This window comes from Artibeus jamaicensis, unplaced genomic scaffold (genome assembly GCF_021234435.1).
Source record: "Artibeus jamaicensis isolate MK-2021 breed Jamaican fruit bat unplaced genomic scaffold, CSHL_Jam_final scaffold_916, whole genome shotgun sequence".
In the NCBI taxonomy this organism is placed as follows: domain Eukaryota; kingdom Metazoa; phylum Chordata; class Mammalia; order Chiroptera; family Phyllostomidae; genus Artibeus; species Artibeus jamaicensis.
Window position 1 is genome coordinate 979,440 of NW_026522059.1, and position 12,423 is coordinate 991,862.

Below are 12,423 nucleotides of genomic sequence, written 5' to 3' on the forward strand. Positions count from 1 at the left end.
CCCAAAAGGGAGTCTGCTCCTCTCCCTCCACTCCTCCCGAGCAGCAGGAAGGTGGGGAGGTGTGCAGGCTGGGGAGCCAGGTGGCTGGGCCCCAGCATCAGCTGCATTGCTGGTCGCTGGGTCTCTGTGCGACCTTGGGCAGGGGTCTCAATCTCTGGGCCGCGAGGTGTTCGCGCGGTAAGATGGACGACAACGGCCGCCTGCAGGGTGCCCGGCAGCGAAGCCACCGCAGGCAAGGGCTTGCGTGCACTGTGTGCTCCGCGAACACAAAGACTTTCGAGTCTTGCAACGACATGCCGGTGACGATCATTTGTCTTGCGTAAGATTCAAGGGGACAGCCACGCTCTTCTCATCCTGCTGTGGTGGGGGGGGGCCCTAGGGCAGCGCCAGGCCAATAGTGGGCACTCCATTCATATTTCCTGGACACATGAAGGCAGGCGGAGAGCGGCGACGCCCCCGCTTGGTTTACTCAGAGCCCAGTGGAGACCGATGCCAGACCCAGCGACGCAGGCGCCAAGGCGCAGCAGGTCAGAGCTGGGTGGGGGGTGGGGGCAGAGTCAAAGCCAAGACCGCAGCCCAAGGGCCGTGACGTCCTGCCCAGGAGGTGGGCATTGGGGTTGTCCGCGGCTGCTGGTGGGGGTCGTGGGGATGCTCCGGGAGAAGAGCCCCCGGCAGTCGGGGGCTGGGGAGGGGCAGGGCTGCCTCTGTGAACGGGGACCTCGCACCAGCACCTTCGCTGCTCCCTCTCTCCCTCCCCGCGTCTTTGTGTGTTTCGCTTCCTTTCACAGTAAACGTTCTTCCGAGAAATTCCAAGGGGATCTCAGCCAACCAGAGGGGGAAGGGATGCCTCCCGCGCCTGGGTAGGGGGAGGTGGAGGCGGCGGAGGGAGCGGGAACTGGAGAGGCGAGCGCGCGGGCGAGCCGGCGTCCACTGGCTTTGGGCCCAGGACCGTACGGGGCCGAGAGCAGCCTCGGACCTCAGAGCCCTGGGTGCTCCGGCAGCGTGAGTCCCGCCGCCCCCGCCCTCTCGCGCCCCCAGCCCGGCTCCGCCCCGCCTCTCGCGCGGGGTCCGCGTCTGCGGCTGCGTTCCCCGAAAGACGAGGAGACTGCCCCAGGTTCCGGTCCGCAGGGAGAGCGAAGGACGCCGCTCCCCGTGCCACCAGCACCGCCCGGGGACCCTGAGCATCCGAGCGCCAACACCCCAGGGATGTGAGTGCGCACCCCTCCCCCCAGCCCCGCGACCCGCGGCCTGCCCTCCACTCTCCGACCCTCGGGGAGCGCTGAGGCGCGCGCCGGGGAGGCGAAGGGAGGCGGCTCCGCGCGGGGTTCCCGGCCCCCCAGCCCAGGGGTGCGGGGTGGGGACTCAGCACGCGCCCCTCCCCCCACAGCAGGTGCGGTCCTCCCGCACCTCGCCCTGCCCTCTCCTTAGGGCCGCGCCTGCCGCTGCCCCGGGGAGGAGGAGAAAACGCGCCCGACACCCCTTATCCCACAGGTGCTGGGCGCTCAGGGGTGCATCTCGGCCTGTCGCCGGCCGGAGGGGACTGTGTGGGGGCGGACGCTCTGGGGGATGGGCTGGGGGTGGGAATCTTCGCGCTCCGGGGAGACCCGGCGGTGGATTCCCGGGAGGAGGTTGCATTCGGGGGCCAGAAGAGGAGAGGGTCCTTCGGGCCTGCCGGGGCGCCGTGTCTGCTGACCCAGGCTTCTCCCTGCCAGGCCTGCGCCCCGGAGGACCCCCACCCGCAGCGCCCGTGCCTTCCCGACGCCCACCTGGAGCATGCTGCCCGCAGCCGTGAAGGGCCTCAGCCTGGCGCTGCTGGCCGCCCTGCTGTGCTCTGCGCCGGGTGAGTTTGGGGCGGCCGGCCCGGGGAGGGCCGGTTCCCCGAAAGAGCTGGGCTGTGGGGCCACCAGCCTCCCCCTCCGCCCCCAGACCCCAGCGCTCATCAAAGGCACAGCCCCTCCTGGGCCCCTGCGAGGCCAGCCGGGCCCTCCCCCTCACCGCCCCAGGGGGCCGTGCTGCACTCCCAGCCCCGTGGGTCCCTCCGGACCCCGGAGGGCCCAGGGCCTTCTTCCTTGGCTGCTGCACCGATGCCCCACTCAGTGCAGGGGGTCTGGGCTCCACGACTCGCAGAGCCCCCCCACCCCCGGTTGCCCTTCGAGTCCTGTTTGGTCCTTGCAAACTTAGAACCAAGAGAACTCTGGGAAAGGGGGGACGTGGGAGGGGTGGGAGTGTGCAGGCCCACCCGCCCGGGAAGCCCAGGAGGGGCAGGGGTCTTCCAGAATCCCAGGGGAGGGACCCTCACTGTAAACTACCCGGAAGCCACAGGGGTTCTTCCAGGGCCCACTCTCCGGATGCCTGGTCACTGCCCGCCAGGGGCCGGCTGCCCGGCCGCCCACAGCCCCGTGGTTCTCCTAGGAGCACCTGCAGCAGGCGGGCAGGAGGATGCGGGGGTGCTGGCCGGCCGGCCCCCAGCTCCTCGGGTCACCCTGCCCCTCGGCCCGCCCAGCTCATGGCCTGTGGTGCCAGGACTGCACCCTGACCACCAACTCCAGCCACTGCACCCCGAGGCAGTGCCCGCCGTCCGACACAGTGTGTGCCAGCGTCCGAATCACGGACCCCAGCAGCAGTAAGCCGGGGCCCGGTGGGGAGGGTGGGGGTGGCCTGAGCCCCTCTGGCCTGCCGTGTGACTGTGAGCTGCCCCCCAAGGCGGCCCCTGTCACTGGGGACAGTGTAGGTGGGGACAGGGTCCCAGGCCTGCTGCTCCGGGCTTGAGCCTGATCCTGGGCCAGGCCGGGTGCGAGGCCGAGAGGGCCCAGCTGGGGCTCCCAGTCCAGCGCCTCTGCTCCCCAGGCCGGAAGGACCACTCGGTGAACAGGATGTGTGCCTCGTCCTGTGACTTCGTGAAGCGGCACTTTTTCTCGGACTACCTCATGGGCTTCATTAACTCTGGGGTCTTGAAGGTGGACGTGGATTGCTGCCACAAAGACCTGTGCAACGGGGGGCCCGGGCCGGGCGGCAGCCCCTGGGCCCTGGCCGGCGGGCTCCTGCTCAGCCTGGGGCCCACCCTCCTCCGGGCTGGGCCCTGAGGTCCCCTGCCTCCTGCAGGGCTTCTGAGGGGTGCCCCCGGCCTGTGGCTGCCCCTCCTCTGCCCGGCTCCGCCTCGGCACGGCTCTGCCACCCTCCGCGGCCCTCACCCCTGCCTGTCTCCCCACCAGCTCCGAGTCCTAGCCAGCAGGGCGCCTGCCGGACACCAGCGTCCCTCGGGTGGGCTGGATGTCTGGGGATGAGGGCAGGGGGCTGGGACCCCCACTCGCTGAGCGGCAGCCGGGCTGAGCCAGGCCCGGCTCAGCGGCTTGGCTGTGAGGGTGTCTTCTACCGAGAAATAAAGTGGCTTCTGCATCCAGAGACCTGGCTCTGGGCCCGGGTGTGGGGGACACGGGTGCCCGAAGGGAGGTGGGAGTGGGGTGCTGGGGAGGGGCGGGGGCACCCGGTTTTGGGGCTGTGGTGCCGGCTGCCCAGCGGGGCTGGAGCCTGGCGAGACCAGGGAGCAGTGGGGCAGGTGGTTCGGGCGGAGGCGAGAGCAACGCCCCGGCCGCGCCCGCCTCACTCTCGGCCCACGACTGCGGGTGGGGTGCACACACAGGCCCGTGCCAGTGCCTGCACCCACACTCAGGGGCCCTCTTCCCCAGACGTCCCCCACCCCCGTGTGGGATGGCACAGAGGCCCTGGGGCACTCTGGCGGGGGAGAAGGGCAGGACGGCTGGAGGTGGGTCTTAGGGCGCAGCCTCTCCGGCCCTTCCTGCTCCGGCTGAGGCTCTGTGGTCCTGTCCCTGCACCCAAGTCCAGCCAGGCCTCCTGCACCCACTGGCCATGTGGCTCGTCCTGTGGTCCAGGCTCACCCTGTGACACTCGGCGGCCACTTCAGGCTTCCTCTGGCTCAGGTCTTTGGCCAGTTCTTCCTCTTCCCTGTGTGGCTGACCCAGGGCTTGGTCACTTCTGGGTCCTGGACTCCTTGGGAAGGACAGCGGTTCCATTAAGACCTGGCCTTGACCTCCCTGTCAGGCTCCTCTGATGACCTGTGGAGAGGTGTCTGGGGTCCAGGGTGAGGGACACCGGGGTCACTGCTGAGTGGTGTCCACTTCCGCTGGCGGAAACGGCACAAGGTCATCTGCTCTGTGCTCTGCGATGCCCCCACCCTGCCCTGCCCACCCCCCAGTAACATGCCACCCGCCCCCAGGGCTGCCACTTTGGGACCCTGGGACAGCACCGCCGCCTGTGACCTAGGGCGGCTGCGCGGGGGCGACCCAGGAGAGGCTGGAAGCCGGCCCCGCGGTGGGCACCAGGGAGCCAGGGCGTCCAGGAGCCGGCCTTTGTGCCGAGTTTGCTATTCGAGGGAAGGACTTCAAACAAACGGAAGGGAATTCTCGCAGCTCTTTTAAGAAAGGTGTGTGACTGGAAATGAGTGGGGACTTCGGGGGGCAACACGGAGCCCCCGCTTCCGAGCTGTGGGGCCTGTGTCTCGCCTCGCAACACCCGCACGACCGTGGTGGCAGGTGGTTGTCCGCAGTGCGGGGGCCGCGCTTGGTCTGGCGGGCACGCGGACGTGCCCCAGCGGTGAGCCCCTCCGCTCTGAACAGTTCACAGGGATGCGCGTCCCAGTCAGCACGTCCAGAGGGACCTGTGGTCGTGGCGCGAGCCGAAGGCCCCCCGAACCGACGGACAGAGGTCCGTGCAGCCGCCTGCACCGGGCCCGGGGCCGCGCTCTCAGCCGTCCACCCTCCCGCCTGCCCCAAAGCCGTGTTCTCTGCGAGTAGTCCTTCCCCGCTGGCGCGAAGTGCCACCTTGGTAGCAGAATGTGTCCCTCACAAGTCTGCAACTGGTTTCTTTGAAATATTTTTACTTATTTATTTTTAGAGAGGGAAAGGGAGGGAGAGAAACATCAGTGTGTGGTTGCCTCTCACACGCCCCCTACTGGGGACCTGGCCCCACAACCCGGGCATGTGCCCTGACTGGGAATCGAACCGGAGACCCTTTGGGTTGCAGGCTGGCGCTCAGTCCACTGAGCCACGCCAGCCAGGGCGTCACCCTGTTACTGACGTGCAGTCCCTCAGGAGCCCACTGTGCACTCTGCGCCGAGGACCCTACGGTGCTGCTTTGATTCTGGCAGTTTCACCGCAGGTTCCACACCTGGCAGGCAGGTGCCCCTCCTTGCTCTTCTTTTTAAAAGGTTGTGCTTGATTCTCACGGATGAATTTCAGGATCCATTTGTCCGGTTCCCGAATAATGCTCTCAAGAGTTTTGGCTGGGCTTCTCCTCGTTTGGGCCTGAGCTGGGAAAGGACCACAGTCTGCGCTCCTGGCCCCCACTCTCTTGGGTGGGCTGCGTGAGGGAGGTTGTGTTTTGGCCCAGCCCTGGACAGAGACCCCTGGAACCAGGCCTCTCTGGCCAGCCCCCGGGCAGGCGGTCGGTGATTCCGAATGAATGAATGAATGAGGGCGGGGTGCCGTGGTGTGGGGCGGGGCCGGAAGCCCCGCTCTCTCCGACAGCCCGCCGCCTCCCCAGAGCTCTCTGTTCTGAAGGGGGACATGGGGTCCCTGCTCCACTGGTTCTGAGGACTGGGCCCACCCTGTCAGACTTGGGGACCTGAGGACCACGTTTGCCCCGGCCAGGCTGTGAGATGGACAGACTTCAAGATGGACAGAAAGACAAGCCTCCACCTTCCTGAGACGACACAGTTAGGGTCTGGATCCAGGGGAGGCCCCAGGGGACACCCTGGGAAGGGGACTCAGCACCTGCTGAGCAAATCAAGTTGTTCTTGGTGAAAACGTCCCCAGGGTGCGCCACGCAGGAGTCACCGTGGTTACTGTGCCGTCGGCTCCCCCGAGACCCCTCGGAGAGCCCCGCGCTCGGGCCCAGCGTTCGGCTTCAGCAGCAGCTGCGGCAAATGAGCTGTCGTGTCAGGACAGAGTGCAGAAAAGTGCCAGCAACATGGGGCCCGGGGGGGTCCCAGGAGACTCCATGCGGCCGGCACCCACACACCTGTTGTGGGACGCAGCTGGCGTGAAGACAATGCAGCCTCGAGACTGTGGGGTTCAGTGTCTCATCCACCGGCCGACCTGCTGTTCTTCCTGTCGTCCGTCATCTACTATCTACTGTCTGTTATCTGTCTGTCTGTCTTCTGTCTGAGTCTTCTCCAGGGAGGAGGAGAGCAGGCTTTTGAGTGGAGACGGGGGATGGGCCCCGGGAGGAGCAGGGACCTCGGGTATGAGGACCAGCTACCATGCGACGGGCTCGGGACAGTGGCGCCCCTGGCCCAGCCGTGCTGACGCTTGTTGTGGGAGTCCCCTGGGGCTGCCGTAACCAACGACCTTGAGAGGCGGCTTGAAATGGCGGGACCTCGTGTCCCACCGTCTGGGGGCCCGGCATCGGAGTCAAGGCCTGGACGGGACCAAGGTCCCCGGGGGGTGGATCCGACCTCGTCACCCCCAGCTTCTGGGGGCTCCTGGTGTTCCTTGGCTAGTGACCCCCTCATTCCAATCTCTGCACCGTCTTTACGTGGCCCCTGCCCCGGGAGCTCCCCGGGTCCTTTTCTGCCCTTATGAGGACACTCTCATTGGGTCGAGGACACACGCTAATCCAGGAGGGTCTCCCCTCAGCCCTGACCTTGTTTCCAGACCAGGTAGCACCTGCTTTCATACTCTGGTTTTCACGCCGAGAGCCCTGGCGGACAGGAGGCAGCGAACAGGACGGCCCGGGTTCCTGGCACCTCCTAGTCACTCATTTCTTTTACCCGGCAGACGCCGCAGCCTCGGGGCGACTGCGCTACCGGGCCACAGTCCAATTGCTGCGAACGCTCAGAGTTCGCTGTTGCGCCCCTCACCTCTTCGTGGTCCTGCTGCGTCTGTGCCCTGTCCGAGCCGCGTCCTCAGGGACCGTTAGCTCCCTCCAAACACGCCGTCCACACCGGCCCTTCCTGCATCGTCACCAGTGGGCTCTCTGGGGCCTTGTCTCCCGGGGACAGAACCCCCCGGTTCATGGAAGCTGAGAATAGCTCGTCAGTTTTTCTGGGTGCAAAACCCCGAACCGCACACTCCCCCTTGTGTGTTTCTCGCTTCATGTTGCAGAACCGTCTGTGGCCCTTGGTGGGCCGAGCACGCTGGGCACAAGCTGGAGGATCCCTCTGACCCCCTGGCGCTCTCTCCGAACCTGTGAACCTGCTCTCCGTCGGGACGCTGCCCCCACCCCCATTCCAGAGTCTCTCCTTCAGCTGGAGAAAGCCAGGCCTGCTCACAGGGTCCCTGACGCCAAGCCTCAGGAGGCGGCTCACACCTTTGATCTGTGGGCAGCGCCTTCCAGAACTGGGGCAGCTCACGGGGAGGAGGTGGGAAGGAGGCCAGCAGCCTCCAGGAGCCTGGGAAGAAAGGTAGCCTGGGGCGGGGGGGCAGACAGGACTCTGAAATGAGGGAGGGGGGAGCCCTTCTGGGCTGGCCGGGTGTGCACGAGTGTGTGTGTGTGTGTGTGTGTGTGTGTGTGTGTGTGAGTGTGAGCTGGTGGTGGGGCTGCAGGGCTTGGGGTGGTGCAGACCAGGCGTGGCCTCTGCACCACCACCCTAGACATCGTTCAGTGGCAGCCCCGGGGCCCCGTCAGCTCCAGAGCCAGCTCCAGCCCTGGGGACAGCCTCATTCACCACTGGTGTGCGGGGTGCAACCGGCCCACCCTGCCCTGCAGTGGCCTCGCCTGACTGTGCACAGCCCAGAACACGGCCCTCGGGATGCCAGGCGGCTAAGTGGTGAGGAGAGGTGCCCAGGCTCCTGTCCGCCCCCGCTTCTCCCCTCCTCCCCCTCACTCCCAACTTCTGGACACACCTTGGATATTTTTTTAAATATTTATTTATTTTTAGAGAGAGGGGAAGGGAAGGAGAAAGAGTGGGAAAGAAATACAAAGTGTGGTTGCCTCTCATGTGTCCCCCAGTGGGGACCTGGCCTGCAACCCAGGCATGTGCCCTGACTGGGAATCGAACCGCGATACTCTGGTTTGCAGGCCTGTGCTCAATCCACTGAGCTACACCAGCCAGGGCCACCTTGGATATTTTGATTCTCCCTGCGATCCCATCCCACTGCCTCCCTCCTGGACCAAGCCCCCGTCCTATAGCTTTCATGGCAGAGTGGCAACAAACCCAAGTCACCCGACACACTGAGCCTGACCAGGAGACATTCTCTGCTGCAGGCAGGTGTGCTTTGCATGGGTTACTTGGTGCCACAGTTTTGGCATTTTTGTTGGTTATTTTGCTGTTCAAAATAGCACCCGGGCACGGGGCGGAAGTGCTGGCTGGTTTCCAAGGCAGGAGAGGGCTGGGATGTGCGCCATGGGGAAAATATACAGGTTGGACGAGCTTCCTTTGGGCGAGGTCCTGGTGCCCATGTCTGTGAGCCCAGTGTCACTGAAGCTACAATGTAGCTAAGTAAGGCGTCTCTAAACAGAAACACAGGCAAAGCTGGGCTACTTCTGTTTCCAGTTTTGAGATACTTGGTGGATAACACTGTATCAGTGGAAGGGGTGCAACATGCTGATCAGATCATGAGCTTATTGTGAAAAGGTCACCATGGTGAGTTCAGTAGCATCCATCACCTCACATAGTTGCAAGTTGCTTTTCCCTTGTGAGGGGAGCAGTTAAGAGCAACCCTCTTAGCGACTTTCAAGTCTATAACAAAGTATTGTTAACTCTGCTCACCATGCTGTGGTTACATCCCTGAACTTGCCCATCTCCTCCCCGGGAGTCTGTACCGTCTTCTGTACCGTCACCATCTTCTGCTTCTGGCAACTGGCAACCTGATCTCTGGTTCTATGAATTTTTTTGGTTCCACATATAAGTGGGACCGTACAGTACTTGTCTTTCTCTGTCTGATGTATCTCGCTTAGCACAACATCCTCCAGGGTTATCCATGCTGTTGCAACTGGACGGATTTCCTTCTTCTTGATGGCTGAGTAGTATTCCACTGTGCGCATGCTGACCATTGCACAGGGCGCTGCTGTGAACCGGGGTGCAGGGACCCCGACACAGTGTGTCCACTTCCTTTGGATACACACCCAGATGGGATTGCTGGATCACATGGTAGTTCTATTTCTAATTTTCGGAGGAAAGTCCGCTCTGTTTTGCACAGCGGCTGGGCCAGTTTACATTCTCATCAGCACTGCATGAGGGTTCCCTTCGGTCCACATCCCCCCAACACTGAGCTCATCTTCCTGGTGACAGCCGTTCTGACAGCTGCGGGCTGACACCCCACCGATGTGGATGAGCATTTCCCTGCTGACTAGTGACACCAAGTGGCTTTTCACATACCTGTTGACTGTTGGAATACCTTCTGTCCAGATCCTCCGCCCATTTTTAAGTTGGATTGCTTTTCCTATTGAGTTGTTAGTCTCTTATCTATTTGGAGATCAACCCTTTATCGGATGTGTAATCAGCAAATATTTATGTATTGACTGGCTGGTGAAATACAGCTCCAGCTGGCAGGGACCTGGCCCTGCATCGGTGGTCCACTGACCAATGCTTCACTTTCCGTGGTGACTTCACCAGATGGGAGCTGACCGCACCTGCAGCTGAGGGTCACGGAAACACCTGCTTGTGTGATTGGGGCTGCGGCACTGTGGCCCGGAGCCTGGGCTCAGTGTCCATGGTCTCTGTGGACTGCCCTTGGTTCGGGCATTGAACCTCGGGCCATTGGTTCCCTTCCCTGGCCGGGAGGGGACCGGTGTCAGCTTTCTCGGGGTGTGTGCCAGTCGCTGAAAGTTCGTAAAACTTCCAGTGTGAGGTGAGATGTGTGTGCGGAGTGGGGAGTGGGGACCGCCAGGAGCCCGCCAGCCGCCCAGTGCCTGGGGTGGTCCCTGCAGGCCGGCTCCTGCGGTGGGTTCCAGGGAAGTGCAGCGACCCGCCAGCCGGGCCGGCCTGTCCTCGGGCTGTGTCCCACCTGGTGCGCAGCCCCAGGGGTTGTTTGAGGACTTTGAGGGCATCGATGGCAGCATTTCATTGTATCGCTTTTCAAAGGCCAAATACACGTCCTCTCCCGCCTGACCGGCTTTCAAAGGGATCACAGTAACCCAGGGTTCTACATCAGCCTCCCCAAATGTTGCCGGCATCAGCCCTCCCTTTTTAAAATTTAATTCTGCCGGTACAGGTATGAACCCTGGGTCACGCCACGCAGCTGTGGCAGAGAGATTAAAATACCATTTGCTACGTGACACTGAAAACGACAGCCTCCTTGCCCCACAGTGACCTCTACCTGTGGCCGCAGGTCCCGTGACCGCCCGGGGCTGCGGGGAGGACCTGCTCCCGGTCCTGCGGTGCGTTTCACCCGCGCACGCAGGCCGGGTACCCGCGGATTCGGACCTGGGGGCGGTTATGAGCAGGGACACGGACACCCGCCCTCCCGTAGGGACGGCGCGCTCAGCCCTGCCGCATGACCCGCAGCAGAGGCGCGTCCCTTTCGGCTGCAGCCCCGGGTCCTCAGAGTCACGAGAGAGGCCACAGTGACCAGCGGCGACCCTCCTTGACTCCGTCTCCCCGCAGTGTCCAGCAAATCCGCCCGCCCACCGCAGGCTGTCCACTGACCTTCGCGGCCTCCGGGGTCTCAGCATTGGGAAGGAGGGGCCGCTCCCAGCGCGGCGCCCGTGCCCCGTGGAGCGCCCACCGCCTCCACGGGGCCCCGCGCACCGGCCCGACGGCCGTGCCCGGGAAGAGCGCGCCCTCTGGTGTCCGCCTGGGGCACAGCAGGCCCTCGTCGCCGTCCTGGGGCTCCGGCCACCTCTTTGCGGCAGGACCCTGCCCGGAGACCAAAGGATGAAGTCGCCCCCACACCAGAAATTGGGGGCGACCCTACGCAGGCCAGTGCACGCGCTGGCGCCGCTGCATCCGGGCAGAGTCGGGTCCGTGTGGGAGGCGGGGGCACCTCGGGCCCTGCGTCCCCGGAGGGCGGGCTCCTGCGGGGGTGCTCAGCCCTGACCGCCCCTCCCTGGCTGCGTCTGACGCCCTTGGCCCTCCGAGGCGAGCCTGCGGGAGGGGCCGCCACGCCACCAGCCGCTGGCATCCTCACTGCGCCTGGTGCATTTGGAGGGGCAAACCGAACCCGCCCCTCCGGGGCGGGGGGCAGGGAAGACAGCTCATTCCTCAGCCCCTCTAAGAGGGGGCTCGGCCCGCTAAAGCGTCAGCCCCACCCGCTCCATGCCAGCGAGATGGGTGGTGGCTTTTGTCCCCAGCGCGCAGCGGGGATCGGGACCACAGATGAAGAAACAGTGCAGAGAGCGCCGTGGGGTTGGCTGGGCGCAGCGTGCGGGCGGGAGGGCCGCATAGAGCGCACTGGGGACGGAGGGGCGCTTGGCCGGTGAAGTAACGAGGCCTGAGTGACAGACAGGTGTGACTGTCCCTCCACAGAGAGGTGACACGAGACAGATGGACTGGTGGCTGGGTCCCATCTCTCATCTGGCTGCAGCCTTCTGCGTCAAGCCCCACTGCCCCTTCCCCGCGTCCCCTGAGCTCAGGGGGCACCCCGTCACCGTCTCCACTCCTCTCCGTCACCGCGGTTCTCTCTCCATGGCAGCCCCTGGTGGGGAGCTGCTGAGCTGCACACGCGCCCCCACTGTCTCTGGCCTGCCTGGCAGGGACTCAGTCGTTTCCATGACCATCTCACGGGGACACCCAGACACTCTGGGGGGCGCACGTGACCGGCCTGCAGACAGCGGGAGCTTGGCTCGTGCCCTCTGGGGGAGGTGCGGGGCAGAGTCAGGCCCAGGCCATGCTCAGGGGCTGACTGCCACCACCCACGGAAGGCGCACGTGACCTCAGGCTCAGTGCACCCTGAGTGACACCCGGACCCTGACACCCACACCGCAGCCTCCATCCTAACAGCGCTCCGGTGCACTGCAGGGCGCCTTAGAGAAGCCCCCTGACATGATACGCACCTGCACCCGAGCAGGAGGGGCAGACACCCATGCGGCCGCTGCCCCACACTGGACAGACCCACCCACCTGGTCGGCCTCACCTTGTCTGCACTCACTGGGCCGACCACAGGGTCAGAAGCGCCCCCACCATGGCCTGGGCAGCTGGGCCTGGGCAGGGAGGCAGAGGAAGAGCCTTACCCAGGGCCCCCTCCAGGACCCCAGAATCGTGTGCCTCCCTCTGTCCTGCATCCTCTGTTCCACTGACATGTGTCCTCCTGGCCCCTCAGGTGCTTCACCTCCCACCTGGGTCCGCCTTGCCCCAGTCTCCTTCCTACCTGCCCCTAAGGCCCCTTCAGATCTCAGGCCAGCAGCCTCTGCCCCTCCGGCAGGAGGAGGAGTTGAGTCTTGTCCGGGAGGGGCAGGGGGCTGGTCGCCTCGGCCTTGGCCTCAGCCTCCGCGGTGATGCATCCCCTCCCCGAATAACGGGCCCAC

General features: G+C 64.7%; 1 protein-coding gene across 5 annotated transcripts; it reads left to right on the forward strand.

The window, feature by feature from the left end:
* The first annotated feature begins 462 nt into the window (after nucleotides 1-462).
* LY6H (lymphocyte antigen 6 family member H) lies at nucleotides 463-3,402 on the forward strand. Of its 5 annotated transcripts, none has more exons than XM_053660891.1 (6): nucleotides 463-604; nucleotides 789-1,208; nucleotides 1,429-1,491; nucleotides 1,713-1,840; nucleotides 2,504-2,623; nucleotides 2,848-3,402. In XM_053660891.1, coding segments are annotated over exons 2-6 (549 nt in total). In that variant the 5' UTR covers nucleotides 463-604; nucleotides 789-1,206; the 3' UTR covers nucleotides 3,084-3,402. The 5 variants fall into 5 exon arrangements, with proteins under 5 accessions (XP_053516866.1, XP_037022541.2, XP_037022543.2 ...); XM_037166646.2 differs by having other exon boundaries at nucleotides 1,039-1,208; XM_037166648.2 differs by lacking the exon at nucleotides 463-604 and having other exon boundaries at nucleotides 636-1,208; nucleotides 1,388-1,491.
* The last annotated feature ends 9,021 nt before the right edge of the window (nucleotides 3,403-12,423 follow it).